We start from the raw sequence: 15,765 nt of genomic DNA, 5'->3' as shown, positions 1-15,765 counted from the left end.
AGCAACACTGCCCATACAGAGCTGTGTGCTGCAGTAGTAAAACACAGATGCCTCTAAGAGCTATGTAGCAGACGGGCTCCACAGTAAAGGTAGATTTACAGAGAGTAGAGTTCCAAAGGACAGAGCCCATGAGAATGAATGAATGAATGAGTGGAAAAAGGCTCCACTCATTCAGGATTAAATGAAAAAGGTCCAGAAGTCCAGCAAAACGTTCTGGGGGTGGGGGTTCTCAGTTGGAGAGGGGATAAAGCACAATAATGATAAATCTCCCTAACACCAATTTAGGCTTCTCGGAGTTGGATTGATTTGGTCTTTTCTGTTTAATCTCAGGAGAATCCTAGCTGCACTGTTCTGGACGCGTTGACGTTTTTTGGTGAGTGTTTCTGGTGTTCCTCGCGAGAAACTGTGTAGTCGATTCTTGTTAATATCGGGGATATGATTGTATGGGTTCTGTGTGGAAAGGAGAGATATGGGAGCAACCTCCTGTGGAGTCTCGGGAGATAAACACTTTTATATAATTGCATTGACTTGAGGTTCCAGGGATAGTCTGTTGTCCATGAGTATTCCTAGGTTATTTACCACACTAGAAGTTTCTGGTTGGGTTCCAATGCCTGCCGGCCAGTCCAGTTGTGGGTGGGTTCCGTTGCTTTCTTGGGGTGAGGCCATTGTTTGTTTTGGCCGGGTTCAATTTGAGGTTCGTGGTCATCCTATTGTAGATGTCTGAGAGACAATGGTTGAGGCTGTTTGGTTCTTGGGCCGTGGTTATCTTCATGATCAATTGTGTGTCATCTGCATAGTTGTAGGCGGTCAGTCTGTGAGTTTGAATGATTTTCCTCAAGGGGGACATGTAAACGTTGAAGAGCAGGGGAGAGAGCCTGGATCCGCTGGAGATGTTTTTGGTAGTTCAGGTTAAAGGTGCTGGGTAGGCTCTTTCGGTTCGATTTGTGAGGATGAAGGTGAGCCACCTTGGGGCAGATTCTCTTATGCCACATTCCATCTGTCTTTTTATTAATATTGGGTGGCTAATTGTCGAATGCCATGGATATGTCCAGTAGTATGATGGCAGATTGAGTACAGCTGTTTGCATTTATTTTAATGTCCCATATGGATAGGAATGCCCATTCTGTTCCTCCTCATTGGTCTGAAGCCAACTTGCGAGTGGTCGATCATTCTGTTAGTTTCAACCTATTTAAGTAGGATTCTGTATACATGGTTCTCCAGGATCTTTGCCGGATAGGGCAAGTTGGATATAGGTCTGTAGCTGCTTGGATCTTCTGCACTTTAAATTTCCTTTTTCATCATTGGTTTGATGTATGCTAATTTGAAGGAGCTTGATACTATTCTTGTGATTAGCAACAGGTTCATCAGGTGCTGGAAGTGACAGGCTGGGATTTTGTGGTTGAGGATTTCTTTGTAGATGTCAGGTGGCAGGGGTCACTTAAATATCCTGCAAAGTCGGTGTCCTTTATAAGTGTGGAGAACATGTCTTTGTTTATTGGTTCAAAGCAGGCGAGTCTTGATGTAGTTGTTTCTCTCATTGTCTGTGCTTCAGTGGTTGGTTGTATCGGCCAGTTTTTTGTTGATAGTTTGTATTGTTTCTATTTTCAGTCGCAAGATTTTGGCAATGTTAAATAGTGATTGTCTTGAGATGGCGTCTTTGTTGCAGGATGAAGGCTTTTTATCTCTTTGATTCAGAAGTTTTTTGTGGGTTGGTAGCAGATTGAATTCTTGTGATGTAGTATTTTGTTTTTTGCTTTGAGTACTGTTACTTGTATGATCTGAGTTGTCTTTGGTATTTTATTTTGTACGGTCGGTTGTAGTGTTCTCTCCATGTGTGTTCCATTTGCGGTTGTTTTTTTTATAAGTCTCAGCACTTCTGTGAACCATTTCATGGGGAGTATTTTGGTGTGTTTGAAAGGTTGTGCTGGTGCTGGATTAAGGCCTCCGTGATACAGGTGCGGAGTATGTTTTCTGCGGAGTCTGTGGTTATTACATTTAGCTCTGTGGTGTTTTGCTGCGTAGATTCTAGTAGACCTGTTAATGACTCTAGGTGTACACTCCTCCAGTTTCTTTTCCTGGTGACGTGTAGTATTGCTTTTCCAGTCGGTATGTGAGTTTGATGTAGAATGGTATCAGGTAGTGGTCGCTCCATACCTTTGGTGTTGGTGGGGCGTTTGCGCAGAGTCCTTCTCTGCAGGAGATTGCATCCAGGGTGTGTCCGGCATTGTGGGTGAATTAGTTTACTATTTGCTTGAAGTGCAGTGTTTCCAGGAGTGCGCGGAGTGAATTCGCCAAGGTTTTGGTTTCTTTTTGAAGTCACCCAGTATGACTATGTTGTCATGGTAGGTTGATAGTATGGCGATGGAGTCTGCTAGTGTTGTCGCAAAGTTTGCATTGCAACACGGCAGTCTGTAGATCAGGAGGCACACTATGAAAGCTTGGTCGTTGAGTTTGGTTTTGATGAGGCGAGATTTACAGTTTTCAATGTTGGCTGAGGGGAGTGGGGCAGCGCGGATGTGTTTTTTGTGAACCACTTCAGTTCAGTCTTCTCTTTTGTTTCCTCTGTTGGCATGTATTACTTTGAAGTTGTCCGGTATGGCTTTATGCGTACTGGTTTTGTAGTTGTCAGCCATGTTTCTGCTAGAAAGAGCGTGTCTGTGCCTTACTTGCTTAGGAAGTGGTGGATTTCTGTTTTTCGCCATGTATTGAACGCTGAGCAGGCTCCAGTGTTTGTCTATTTTCCATTGTGGGTGGTTGTTTGGTCTTTTTTCTGTCTGAGCCGGTGTGGTATAGGTCGGGTTTCTGTTATTGGCGTTTCTCCCCTGTTGTGCTAGATGTGAGGAGCTATTGGGTGGTCAGCTCTTCGTCTAGTAGTCTGATTAGTTTGATGGCATGTTTGCTTGGTTTTGGTTTGGGCCGCTTGGTGAGCTATTTGGGTCTTGGTCCTTTGTTCCAGTCTTTGGTTATGTAGGGAGTGTTGAAGGTAATCGACTCAAGGTTGTCCCTGTTTCTTGTATTCTTGAGTGTTCTACGGGTTGGGATGGGTTGTTTTTCATAGTGCTGGGTTAGGCATCCCGATGGAGTCCGCATTTATTTTGGTGCTTGCCTGTGGAATTGTTGCCATTTGTTCTCTTGCTGAGGAGTTGTACGTGAAGCGGTAGCGAGAGCTGTTTTAGCTCTTTTCTTGCTCTGTATCCTCTGTCAGTTTGGTGTTGTCTTTACAAGGTTTGTGTGAATGTGAATTCTTAATGTTGTGAATTCTTAATGATGGACTCCTTCCTATGAGGTTAAGATTCCCTTCCTGTTTCTGTTTTCGATTCTTGCTGCTTTGTCTTTATTGTGGCAAGGCATGGTATGTTTTTTGAATTGTCGGTTGAAATGTCTTGGAGCTGGGATCCTCTTGGTCAGGTTGTTTCCTGGTCCCTGGAAAGGTTTCTTCACTTTTGTAGTTTGGTTTGTGGATGGGTTATAAGGTTGTTGTTGGCTGTCACTTGTGGTTGATTAATTGCGAGTTGTGTAACCAGGGGCATGAGCCCTCGTGGTTCGGTTTTAGCCCGGTTTTACTTTATGGCTCTGTGCGGTCTTGGCATCCTTTAGGGATTTGTGTGGTGTGAGGGGTCAAAAATAAGAGACGGATGCAAAATTGTAGTTTTGTAAACATTTGACATAGTTTATTCCATGCCCTTTTATTTTTAATAAATATCTGTCCCTATCCTAACCAGAAGGTTCCTGCCTATCAAACTAAAAGCTAAAGAACAATGACGTTGTGTCCAAATATATCCGACCCTCACACTAATGAACAAAAAAATGCGTGCAGTAAATGCCTGTTAGTTTAACCAAAATGTGCAAAAAGTGCAAACTCTGATTTCCCATACAGCAATCCTTGTGACCAGGGTTTGATTCTTTCCCCTGAATCAATTCAGAAAGACTTTTACAAGAGTTCTTTTTCAACAATGTTGTATTCATTTCAAAGAAAAAAGTTTTTCATCCAACACTTTCAAATAGGTCACAAAATTACTCTTCCTCACTTATTCAAAAACCAAGCACTTGTTTCTTCCACACTGTTCTTTTCAAGTACCGCACATTTGTACTTAAATGTCACAACCCTTATTTCCATCGGTTATCTTTGTCAGGACAGCACAGCAAATGTCTTGGTACACAATAGTTTGCTAAAAAATTATAAGGTAAATATCTTTTCTCTGAACTCTTTATAGCAACAAAGTTTTCTCCTTGAAGACAATTGTTTCTTTTATGGTTTGTTCACCTGCCAGGAATGGGTTTCGCTTCACACAACTCTCAATGGTTTCCTTGCATGTAGCAATGACAATGTGGGTTCAGCTTTCCCCCAAACTGGTATCCTCTGAGAGCGGAATTGTACCCTTTGTGCCCTTCTTTCTCTGCATAAGTCTTTTGGCTGGTGGCAGTGCAGGTTCCCGTTGTCCCCAAACCGATATCCCATGTGATGAGAATTGTACTTCGTTTGCCCTGCTTTTCTACTTGGTGAGATTTCACAATTGCCTTTGAATTGTAATTGTCCCTAATGCAGCGTCCCAGGTTTACCTCTCTCTAGGTAAACTCGCCGGCTTAAAATGGCATCTGTGTGTTTTCCCTGGGCGGTGCGAGTCCAGTGCAGGTAGGACCCTTTCCGGGCTGCCAGCGCTGCTGACAGCTCTCCGGTGGTTGCTGCTACTCACGCAGCACTTCCCGGGAGCACGCCTGACTTCTTCATGTACGCCGGCCTGCTGGAGCTGGCCTCCGTCGGGCGGAACCACTTGTCCTTCTCTGCTGGGGTTCTCGCAACTTGCCGTTCTTTCACGCTTCTGCTTCCCGCTGCACGCACACTGCAGAATTCCATGACTTCTTCTCGGACTGCGACTTCTGCCATGGGCTCCCCTTCGGCTTATGCTTCTGCTGCTCCTGTCACTCTTTTCCTTCCTCTGCCCCTCAACTGCGTCTGCGCTTTTTAATTTAAATGTTCCGATCAGCTGTTTCGAAACCACTATATCACATGGCCTGCTTGACATCACCAGTAATCCTCAACTCTTCCCTCGTCTCAGTACTCTAGCATGCTGGCCATTGTAGTCCATAATGTTTCTAGGTTTTCCAAAATCCCTTTGTTTCATCTGATGTGTAGAGGAAGCAGCAGATGCCAGATAAACATTTTGTGCAACATCAAGTTTAGGATTTTTATCTAAGACAGAACCATTGCAGTCGGGGGTAGTGGGGGGAGGAGAGGGTACCACATTTGATCCATATATTCTCCTTGTAAAATGTGTTCTGTTTAGGTTGTCTGTCATATATTATCTTTGGGGATTTTGCATGGGTGGTGGCACCAAAAGGAAGATCACTGCACCTCTCATTAAGGGAGCTGCCACTTCTCCCTGACAGCCATCTCCTCCCATGGAATCCTCCCTCATAATTCCACCCGCTGGGTCTGGATCAGGTAGCGGTTGCCCTTCCCTGGTCATATGGGGGTGGGGAGAGACTTTCCCAGGGCAAATAGTGGTGAAATCGCTAGATTCATCAGTGGTCCGGGTGTGTAGAGATGTGGTTATTGTGGGGCACAGTACAGGTCGACCCTGTAGGTAGGTGATGGAGCGCTAGGTTAACTTGGGTGGTGAGGCCTTGGAGGCCGGATATGGGGTGTGGCACCAATCAGCACCTGTTAATTGAGGCTAGCCTTGGCAGAGGGGCTTTGGAGGCTGGCTATGGTGTGTAGCACGGTTAAGAACCTGTTAACTGAGTATGCAGAGGTTGGCAGTGGCTGGGTTGTTCGGAAACAGTGTTTAACTATCGAGAGCAGCGCAGTGAATATAGGGCGTAGCTGAATATGGCCATCTGACTCTGGTCAAAAGCAGAATATGGCCCCCTGACACAATTAGGCTGAAAGCATAATCTGTTCTACCTGACACAGAAAGGACAAAGCTGAAAACGGCTACCTGACAGACTAAAAGCAGAATATGGGCACCTTACACAGTAAGGCTAGAAGCAGAATGTGGGAACCTGACACAATTGGGCTAATCTCAGACTATAGCAATCTGCACAATTGGGTCAAAAGCAGAATATGGTTTCCTGGCACAATGGCCTAAAAGCAGAATATGAGCACCTGACACAGTAAGGTTAAAGGTAGAATATGGGGGCTTGACACAGTAAGGCTAGAAGAAGAATATGGCTACTTGGCACAATTGGACTAAAAGCAGAATATTTGTCATTTCATAATGCGCTGGTCCCCACAGGCATCAGGGCGCAGAGAAACGCAGAAACTAAAACAGAAGGTAGTCGGGTTACCAAGACAGGTAACTCAAAGTAGTTTTCAACATTTTTCAAAAATTTTGCAAGAGGTCCTTCAGAAGTTTGTTCCAAGCCATAGAAGCCTGTACCGGGAAAGATCTTCCGGCTCCTCGGACATGTTTACTAGGTTGCACAATCATACGTACCTCCTCGCTAAGTCTAGTAGCTCTTTTAACATAATGTTCTTTCATACCGTTTTTCAAATACCTAGGCGCTTGTCCATAACAGCACCCATGTACAATGTTTAGGGCCTTAAATTGATTCCTGGCCTTCACCGGAAGCCAGTGGAGACTTCTCCTATGCTCCGATATAGGCTCCCGCCTATTCACGTTTCTTATCAGACAGACTGCGTCATTTTGCAGGAATTCCACCTTTGTTAGCACTAAGATGGAAGGTGCTAGAGTAGTCTATTCTGGGCATGATTAAAGCACTGACGAGAGTTTCACAGTTAGATTCTGAAATACTCGGTTTTATCAAACAGAATAGTCTTGGGTGAAAGGAGTTGTATTCACTGTATGTTGAATGTGAGCCTCTGACCGGAGACCAGCTCCGAGGAAAACTCCCAGGGTTTTCACCTTAGATGTGACAAGAATATGGTGGTTATTGATAGAGAAGCCTGCATACGAGGTCTCAAGCTTGGTTCAAAGATCGAAAACTCTGTTTTCGCAGCATTTAAACACGTTTCATCCAGTTTTTGATTTCATCATAAATTTGTGTCCCTCTCCATGTCGGTTTCATAGATGCCATTTAATTCTATGACCAGATGAGTGTCATACGCATAACTTGAAAAATAGACGCCAAGTCTTTCGAGTAGGGCACATAGGGGTTGGCAACTGATATTAAAGAGTGATGGACAGGAGCCCTGTGGGACCCCACACCTCAGTGTTTCATAAGGAGAGCAGGCATCACACCAGAGTACTCTAGATGTTCTTTTATCAAGGAAGCATGCAAACCAAGCGGTTGCATCCTCCGTGGACCTCAGACTGATTTTAGCCTCTTTATAAGTTGTTCATGGTCCACTAAGTTGAAGGCTGCTGAAAGATCTAATAATATCAGCATCCCAGATATGCCCCTATACATTAACAGAAGCATCTGTCTGCAGGTCCGGGAGCATGCTTTCAGTACCGTGGTAGGCTCTGAACCCAGGTTGTCTCCAATGCAGTGCCTGTGTGTTTTCTAGATTTTCTTGGGATTGGGCTGTGGCAAGCTTTGCCCCTTTCAAGAAGAAAGGGGCATTGGAGATGGGGCTTACATTTTCGTAGTCTTTAGGGTCCATACCATATTTTTTTATTAATGGAGTCACTGCCTTTTTCTTTTCTTTTTTTTTTTTTTTAAGGGCACAAGGCACAATTGGACCAAAAGCAGAATATGGCTACTTGGCACAGTTAGGCTAAAAACAGATTATGGGGGCATGACACAGTAAGGCTAAAAGCAGAATGTGTGGGCCTGACACAATTGGGCTAATATCAAAATATAGCAACCTGGCACAATTGGTTTAAAAGCAGAATATGGGCACCTAACACAGTAAGGCTAGAAGCAGCATATGGCTCCCTGGCACAGTGCATCTAAAAGCAGAATGTGGGCTCCTGACACAGTAAGGGTAAAATGCCATTTTCTGCTTTTAGCCATACTGTGCCAGGTAGCCATATTCTGATTTCAGCCTTGCTAGGCGCCCATATTCTGAGATTAGCCTTACTGTGTCAGGCGCCCATATTCTGCTTTTAGCCTGTGTTGGGTAGCCATTTTCAGCTTTGTCCTTACTGTGTCAAGTAGCCAGATTCTGCTTTTAACCTAACTGAGTACATGGCCATATTCAGCTACACCCTATATTCACTGTGCAGTTCCCGATAGTTAGCCTCTGTACCCGACCCACCCAGCCTGCTGCCAGCCTCTGCGTCCTCAGTTAACGGTTGCTTAACTGTGCTACACCCCATAGCCAGCCTCCAAGGCCCCTCTGCCAATGCTAGCCTCAATTAACAGGTGCTGACCTGTCATCGGGTTTAAATATCATGTGATGCCCCTTCTTGTCATGCCATTGAGGGGTCCAGGGTTATGTAGTGCCTCTTCCATCAAATTTATGATTTTAGTAAAATACCATTGATTCTAATCCCAGTTTACAAAATGGTTATCTTGGGCAAGTGGCTTTTCTCATCTGCTTCAATTCTCTTATACGACAAACGTTCAAATGCTTGTAGATCAACTGGAAAGCAATACAAATTGCTATATGATATGAAACAAAAGGCAAGTAGGAAATGCATATTTAGTGCAGTGCCATCCTGCTGAATGCAAAACCATGGAGTCTGGATCTAGGTTTCCTTTATCCACAAGAGTGGCTTATCCTTGGTCAAATCACTATCTCTCTGTGTAGTTGCTAAATTTAGTTTTTCCCGTATAAAAAGCAAATGTTCTCAATCAACATTTATGGGAACTGTAACCTCTCGGGTATTACAGTTGTTAGGTGGCAATGGCCTGCCATTCTCATTTGCTGCTGTCCAGACGCAAGGCAGATTCGTTCCGAGTGGTGCTAACACAGAATGCAGGCTTGATCGTCTGCATGTTTTCTTCTTAGCTACTTCAAGGTCGATATTCTTTACACTAGGCCTCTGCTCATTGGAAACCGGTAATCCTGGGATTGACGGGCATGAAATATTGGTTGCATGTCTAATGACCATGCACACAAGCCTGCATTCCGGCGGTGCAACCTTTTGTGCACGGCCCTCTCCCTGTCATTGAGTCCACCCGCCCCCTTTCCCTCAGCCGCTGCGCCGTGCCCTCTTCCTGCTCCCGCTCCCTCCCCTCCTTCCCTGTTACTTATGCAGTCTGTGGCACTGGAAGCCCGGGGCACAGTACAGCGCTCTTTTGTCATGCTCTGCAGAGGGCAAGCGGAACTATTGCTCTTGAAGTGTAACATTTCTTACATGCCTCATTCCCTTGCTAGGGCATATTCTACACACCAGTAAATTTGAGTTAATGTATTTAATTACCTAACAGCTGTTACTTTGTTCATTTGGGAGGGGTAGAAAGCGTTGCTGATCTTAACAGGATGTGACCCTAGTAACTGCAGGTTACACTGGTTTCTTCAGTGGAAGCACGGCCCATTGAGTTATTGTAATAGCAGGTAGTCTTGGATGCATGACTTTGGGATGCAAATACAAAGTTTTCATTAATTTTGAGGTGTTGATAGAGGTGTATAGTCATTCCATCGACAGTGTAAGCATCTAATGCCATACCATCTAAAAAAAAAAGCATCTAATTTATTTATTTTTCATTTTTTTTAATGGGGAGTGTCCCCCTGATCTCCCTTTTTTTTAACCTTTGAAACCCATTTTTATTAAAGTAAACCCTTTACCATCTAAAAGAATGCATTAGATGTTTGTTTTTTTTTTAGATGGTTTGGCTGTCGATGCTTTGGTTGTCAATGCTATAATATATTTTATTTATATCGCGCTCGTACGCAGGTGTTTCAGAGCGCGACCAGGTGAAGGTAGGGGAACAGGGGAGAAGCAAAAACGATCTTACTAGGCCCAGTGACATTGAGAACGCTCAAGTGCATGGGGAAGGGAAAAGGGGGGAAAGTGCATGGGGAAGGGGAAAGGGGGAAAGTGCAGAGCATAGGAGAGAACAAAATAAATAGAAGTAAATAAATAATTAAATAGGGTGTTGGCGGTGGTAGTGCATCCTGTGAGAGGCAAAGGTGCTAGGTTAGTCAGGGTGTATCAGATAAATGCAGAATAAAAGTGGGTGGGGAACTGCAAGAGTACAGATACAGGCCCCAGTGCAAGGGGTGGCCCGGAGGCAGTGCAGGAGGATGGCAGGGTGAGCAGGTACTGGGCCCGAAGGACAGAGGGTGGCCAGGTGCACAGTGCCGAGGTAGAGGGCAGATCAGCGGGGCAAAGGCAGAAGCGAAGAGGAATGTCTTGAGGAGCTTCCGGAAGCGTAGATGGTTCTCCAGGTTTCAAGGTGGCAGGGAGGCAGTTCCAAAGGGAGGCCCCAGCCGAAGACAGAGATCTACCTCCAGCTCGTTTCTTTGAAAAACGACTGACCCCGAGGGAGTTGGAGGTAGAGGAACGAAGGGATCGAGAGGGGAGGTATTTACAGAGGGATAGTTGAAGGTATTTTGGACCCAGGCCCCAGAAAGCCTTGTGGATAATGCAAAGGGTTTTACATTTAATACTTGCATCCACTGGCAGCCAATGAAGGGATTTCAGAGCTGGAGAGATACGATCCTAGGGCTTGAGGCCAAGGAAAAGTCTCGCAGTTCTGTTCTGGATTAGTTGTAAAGGGCGGATAGTCGAGGCAGGTAGATTTAGAAAGAGGCTGTTACAGTAGTCAAACCTAGAGAGAATCAGAGCTTTTGAGACAGTGAGCTTCTGAGGGAAGGTGAGGAAAGGAAGAGTACCTCTAAGGAGGTGCAGTAAGAAGTTTGACTTTTTAGAGACATCAGAGATGTGTGGGGAGAAGTAAAGTGTGGAGTCAAAGCTGACCCCGAGGTTCTTAGCTTTGCAGGTAGGGGCAGGAGGGCGGCCAAGGGAGGCCGGCCAGAGGGGAAAGGATGGAGAGGGTGTACCAATGAGGAGGATCGGTTTTGTTGGCATTTAAACAGAGATCGTTGGTGGCACACTAATTCTGAATGGCAATGACAGTCCGAGATGAGGGAAGGAGAGGAGGTGGCTGAAGGAAGCCTGAAAATGAGTTGGGCGTCGTCAGCATAGCACTGGAAATGCAGTATGCAAGAGTTGCAAGGTATTGGTTGAAAAGCCAGGGCGAGAGGTTAGACCCCTGGGGAACACCACAGGTAGAGGGGGAGATAGAAGATAGGAAGGACCCAAGTTGTACCTGGGAGGGTCGATCAGAGAGAATGAACGGATACCGTTGATAGACATTTAAACTTGCACTCCAGAGACGTGTGCATGGAACACACATGTGCAGGCCGTAGCATGGGGTTGGATGGTTCTCTTTTATACTCAAACTCTGGGATGACGATATGAACTTGAATGTCTTGTTTAAATGCAGCAGGGTGTTCATACATGCTAGCTGTGTGGATGGCGATTCAATTATAGCTTTCAGATATTATATATAATTGTACTACTGTCTAAATTAATGTAGAGCCCACTAGATTGTTCCACCATGATTAAACATTTAGAGTTGCAAGCTCCTCGCCCATTCCGTTCTCCACATGCACACAGCACAGTAGTTCTTACTAGCCCACTGCCAATAATCACTTGCCTATAGCTAGCGGCGAGTGCACATTTTGGGGCCTGATTCCAATTGCTCCTTTTGCCCACTCAGAATTGCTGATAGTTCTGTGAACTCCACTTGTTGCAATATTGTCCAACCAGAAGTATTTTTCTTAATGTGTTTGATAGTCCATGTAACTGCCTGATTTTCCATTTTGTAGGTGTGATGGAGGAAGATGCCACTGATGTCTTGGTGAATGTTAACATTGTGGATCAAGAGAAGGCAAAAAAAAACACAGAGCTGAAGAAGAAGAGGCCAGACTATAAACCTTATGAAGAGGAGGAGAGTGTGGATGATATGGCCATGGTAAGATATTTATGCTTCATCTGTATTAACTCAAAATATTCACAGAATTTGAAGTAAATTAGCCATTGCCGGCCCAGGCGTTTCAGCAGTAGGATTTCAGTGAAGTCTTATTGCAAGTTGTACTCTTCAAGATGAAACTACCCATAAGCACTGTGAAAGTGATTGCTTGAGAGTGGTTAAATACAACTGACTGAAGTCCAAATAAATGTGCTACTGTTGCGCAGTGGCAGTCATCTCCTCACACTTGTTTGTTACTAAAAGACTCCATTACCTATGGAGAACAGTCACATGCTCCTGGGTGGTAGACTTTGCAATATGCGTGTACGTTGCCATCTAATAGCAGAACTTCAAACTGCTTCTTAAAGCTGTTATAAAGCTGCATCCATCCAGTCACAGCTCAAATGGGCCTACTCAGTATTCGAATTTTCCTAGGCCCTTAACTGAGTGTTCAGGAAGACCAGCTTACACCTTTGTTTCTGAACTACCCAGGATATAACCTGTCCCCGACACCAGGTAAGCCTGTTCAGTGGCGTGGCTTAGTGCTATACCGATGAGACCCGGACACCGGAGATGAATAACTTTGTTTGCGCCAGCTAGCTCGAAGGAAGCGAGCACTGGTGTGGTTCTCTCTGGTCCTGGAAGTCTGTCTGGAGCATGGAGGTTCCAGTGTTACTTTGCTGTCTGATTGTAGAGTTAAAGAGCTGAGACTTAGGCAAGCACTCATTTCAGCTGCTTTGGCACAACCCCCAGATTAGGTCTGGTGCAGGCTCCCATACTGTATACAGATCCTGGGTGCTGGATGCACATTAAGTCTGGCACATTGGACCATGCAAACGTTTGGTGGCCTCCTAATAAGGAATGTTGCTACATAAAACCTTTTCCTGTGCTTCTCCCATCAAGCACAAACAATGTGGTTTCAAGAGATGAATCTGACACGCTAATTCCCACATAAAAGCCTGATCTATTGGTTGTAGCCCTGAGCTCTCAAGATGGAGTCTTAATAGGCCTTTCCCCTATATGGTATATGCTTATTTGCATGCTTACTGTTGGAAAAGGTTTTCTTTTTGCTGCTTACCTCCATAGAGTTCTATTACACCACCCACCCTCACATTTTGTCTGACCCTGTGTCCTGACCTTTGAAGGCAAGTGAAGTTTTGTTTAACTTAATTTGCCTTGCTAAGCTTTTATTTTCTTTGGAGGCATTGATTAGTGTCTACCAGGGCAGGAGAACACTGTTTTCCATTATGAAATGATCGGTTTATTTTACACTGCACTGTTCACCGTTCAGTGAGATGTGGTAGGGATACTTTGTTCTTTTAACTGTTATTCATAACTTGCTGGTTACTTGCATGATGTGTTCAGGATTGGCTGGTGGCAGCAGATCTTTCTTTTTTTGTCACATGCACTTTTGCATTTTACTTTGAGTACCATTTACTCTAAAATAGTTGTCCACACGATTTTTGCCTGTCCTTTGGCCATCTTGTAATTTGATGTATAGATGGTAAGCGTTTTCCCAGGGGAAGCTCTAGTTCCTGGGCAAAACGGATGGGTGGGTTTTTGTGTGTCTATGTCTCCGTGTCCCGATGAGGGATTTGGATTGTCTGGTCCCAGTCCCCACATCCATGCCAAAGTGTCAGTTGCTGGGCAGATGTGGTGGCCTGGGGACAGCCCCTGCCAGTTTGAATGGGGCAGATCATTACCATTGGTGGGCATGGGAGTGACTCAGCTCAAACCGGATAAGCGGCAGACTTTCTGTAGCTCACGTTTGGATCAAAGACCCCTGCGAAGAGGAGCATTCTGCTGAAGACCTGGAACTCCTTGTTGCAGCCAACCAGCGTTGTCGTCTTCTACTGTTCCACCAACGCCTTGCTCCTTTACTTATCTCCAGAAGCCCTTCATCGATGCATGAGCTGTGGACTGGTGAGAACAGCCAGTCTTAACACCTGCTTGTGGATCCTGCCATCGAGTGGAATGACCAACTTCCTCATGGGTATCCTGATGCAATGTTTGCAGTCCCAAGTTTGGTCTTGGGACTCTGCAGACCCCTGACTGTTAGGGGACTTTTCCTAAAATCCTACTGACGATAAGACTTGTTAGTAAGCTATCCCAGTTATTTGTAGATCTCCAACTCTTAGTATCAGTCTGTACTAACTCAGGACCTTGGTAGAGTGGTAGAGCAGTTAGGCTTATCTTAAGAGGAAGATGTGAGCTGTAGGGAAGTACAGTGAAGGCAGTTAGATATGTACATCAAAGAAGCACTTTATTTAAAATTATATATATTTGCACCAGAATCACTTTCTAAATACCTCTACGTTTACACTAGAACGTTTTGTAATAGGTTTAGGATATACTTCAAAGGACTATCACTTGTGTTTGTTCAGTTACATTTGTTGCAACGTTGGAAAGGGAAAAGACAATGCCATCATATTATCGGTAATTAGGCGCACATGCAGTTCTTAGCAGATTTACAGTAAGACATTTACTCTGCAAACACATATAAAGTAACTTAAAGGAAGGAAAAGGCTTAGAGTAACACTAGTCTGGTGGAAGGTTCTAGAGAGGGCTTTTAGCACAGCATGTCTTAAATTCAAAAATGCAACCCTGGCTAAAGGTAGTTCGGTGAGGGCTCAAAGTCTTGACAAGCGGCAGAATACTAAGAGTTCCTGTGGATTTCTTCCAGTCTCTAGTCTTTTAGCAGCAACAAGTTATTACGATGGAGACCCTAAATGGGACTCGATGAAGGGACACAAGCAGCAGCTTGAGTCATTGGTAAGAGGGGGGTTGCCCTGGACACCTCTATGTGCACTCACAACGCTCTGCAGCGACTTTCAGGAATCGGGTAAGCTATCTTTTTCCTCACATTACCTTAGGTTAGAAGAAAATATTCATGCTGGATGCTCTGCATTGTTGCAGCTCTGGACCCAACCTCTGGATTCCTTTGTCTGATGACTGAAGGCAGGACAATGGACTGGTTCTCTCAGCAGCAGTCTCGAGGGAGGACCTGGGCCACGACTTTAACAACTTCTTGGTTCACTCTGCGGTTTTGGCAACTTTTCTGCAGCACCAACAAAGGATGCAAATTGCCTGGTCAATCTTCTTCGCTTCCTGCAGTCCCACGCTCTGATGAGGGAGTCTTTTTGCGAGTTGGATCACATCTCTGGAGTGTGCTTTAGGGCTCAGCAAAGATTTGGACGGATTTAGCCTTTCGATGACGATTTAAGTAACTAAGGTATCCTGAGGAACGTTGCCTTTTCTGCTGCTGCATAAGACTTATGTAGTGACTTTGTAAATGAATGAAACTGGCATTTCACTGTAACAAATGCGGGTGCGTGCCACTACTATTTAAACAGTGGACCTGTCATTACGGTCATTTTCTGTAACAATTGTAAGTGCAAGCAACTATTATTGAAGCAGTCAACCTTAATGTACTGATATTTCCTATGTCGATTGATTAGTCTAAACTAGTATTTACCTACCTACCTTGTGTATATCAAATACATGATATGGCATTCATAACGCGCCTATACACGAGTGTTTCAAGGCGCGACTAGGCAAGGAAGGGGAACAGAGGGAAGATGGACAACGATCTTACTAGGCCAGGTGACTGTGAGATCGCACAAGTGCAGGGGAGTAGAGTGGGGTGGGGGGTGGTAAAGTGGGAGGGGGGAAGTGCAGTAAATAGGATAAACGGTAAGTATATAAATAAAACAATAAATAAGTGCTGCTAGCTGGTGGCAGGTGCAAGGTAAGTGCAGATATCGGGTGTCAAGTGCTGGTAGGGGGCTGTTGGGGATACAGAAACGGCCCAAGAGTGCAAGGGTTGCCAGGGGGCAGTGCAGGTGTGCAACTGGCGGCGAGGGGACCTGACCCCGCGAACAGCGGCTAGCCAGGTGACCACTGCAGTACATGTAGATTTTATTATAACTTTCA

At 44.9% G+C, this 15,765-nt stretch overlaps 1 protein-coding gene across 1 annotated transcript in view; it reads left to right on the top strand.

Moving 5' to 3' along the window:
• SART1 (spliceosome associated factor 1, recruiter of U4/U6.U5 tri-snRNP) overlaps window positions 1-15,765 on the top strand; it is a 1,237,846-nt gene that overhangs the window by 668,351 nt on the left and 553,730 nt on the right. The window contains exon 8 of the mRNA XM_069644803.1: window positions 11,690-11,835. Within this exon, the coding sequence (XP_069500904.1) occupies window positions 11,690-11,835 (146 nt within the window). The remainder of the gene's footprint in view (window positions 1-11,689; window positions 11,836-15,765) is intronic.

Source organism: Ambystoma mexicanum, chromosome 2p (genome assembly GCF_040938575.1).
Source record: "Ambystoma mexicanum isolate Mex_15411 chromosome 2p, UKY_AmexF1_1, whole genome shotgun sequence".
Taxonomy (NCBI): domain Eukaryota; kingdom Metazoa; phylum Chordata; class Amphibia; order Caudata; family Ambystomatidae; genus Ambystoma; species Ambystoma mexicanum.
The sequence above is the reverse complement of the archived record's forward strand: the minus strand, read 5'-3'. Positions and strand labels throughout refer to the sequence as shown.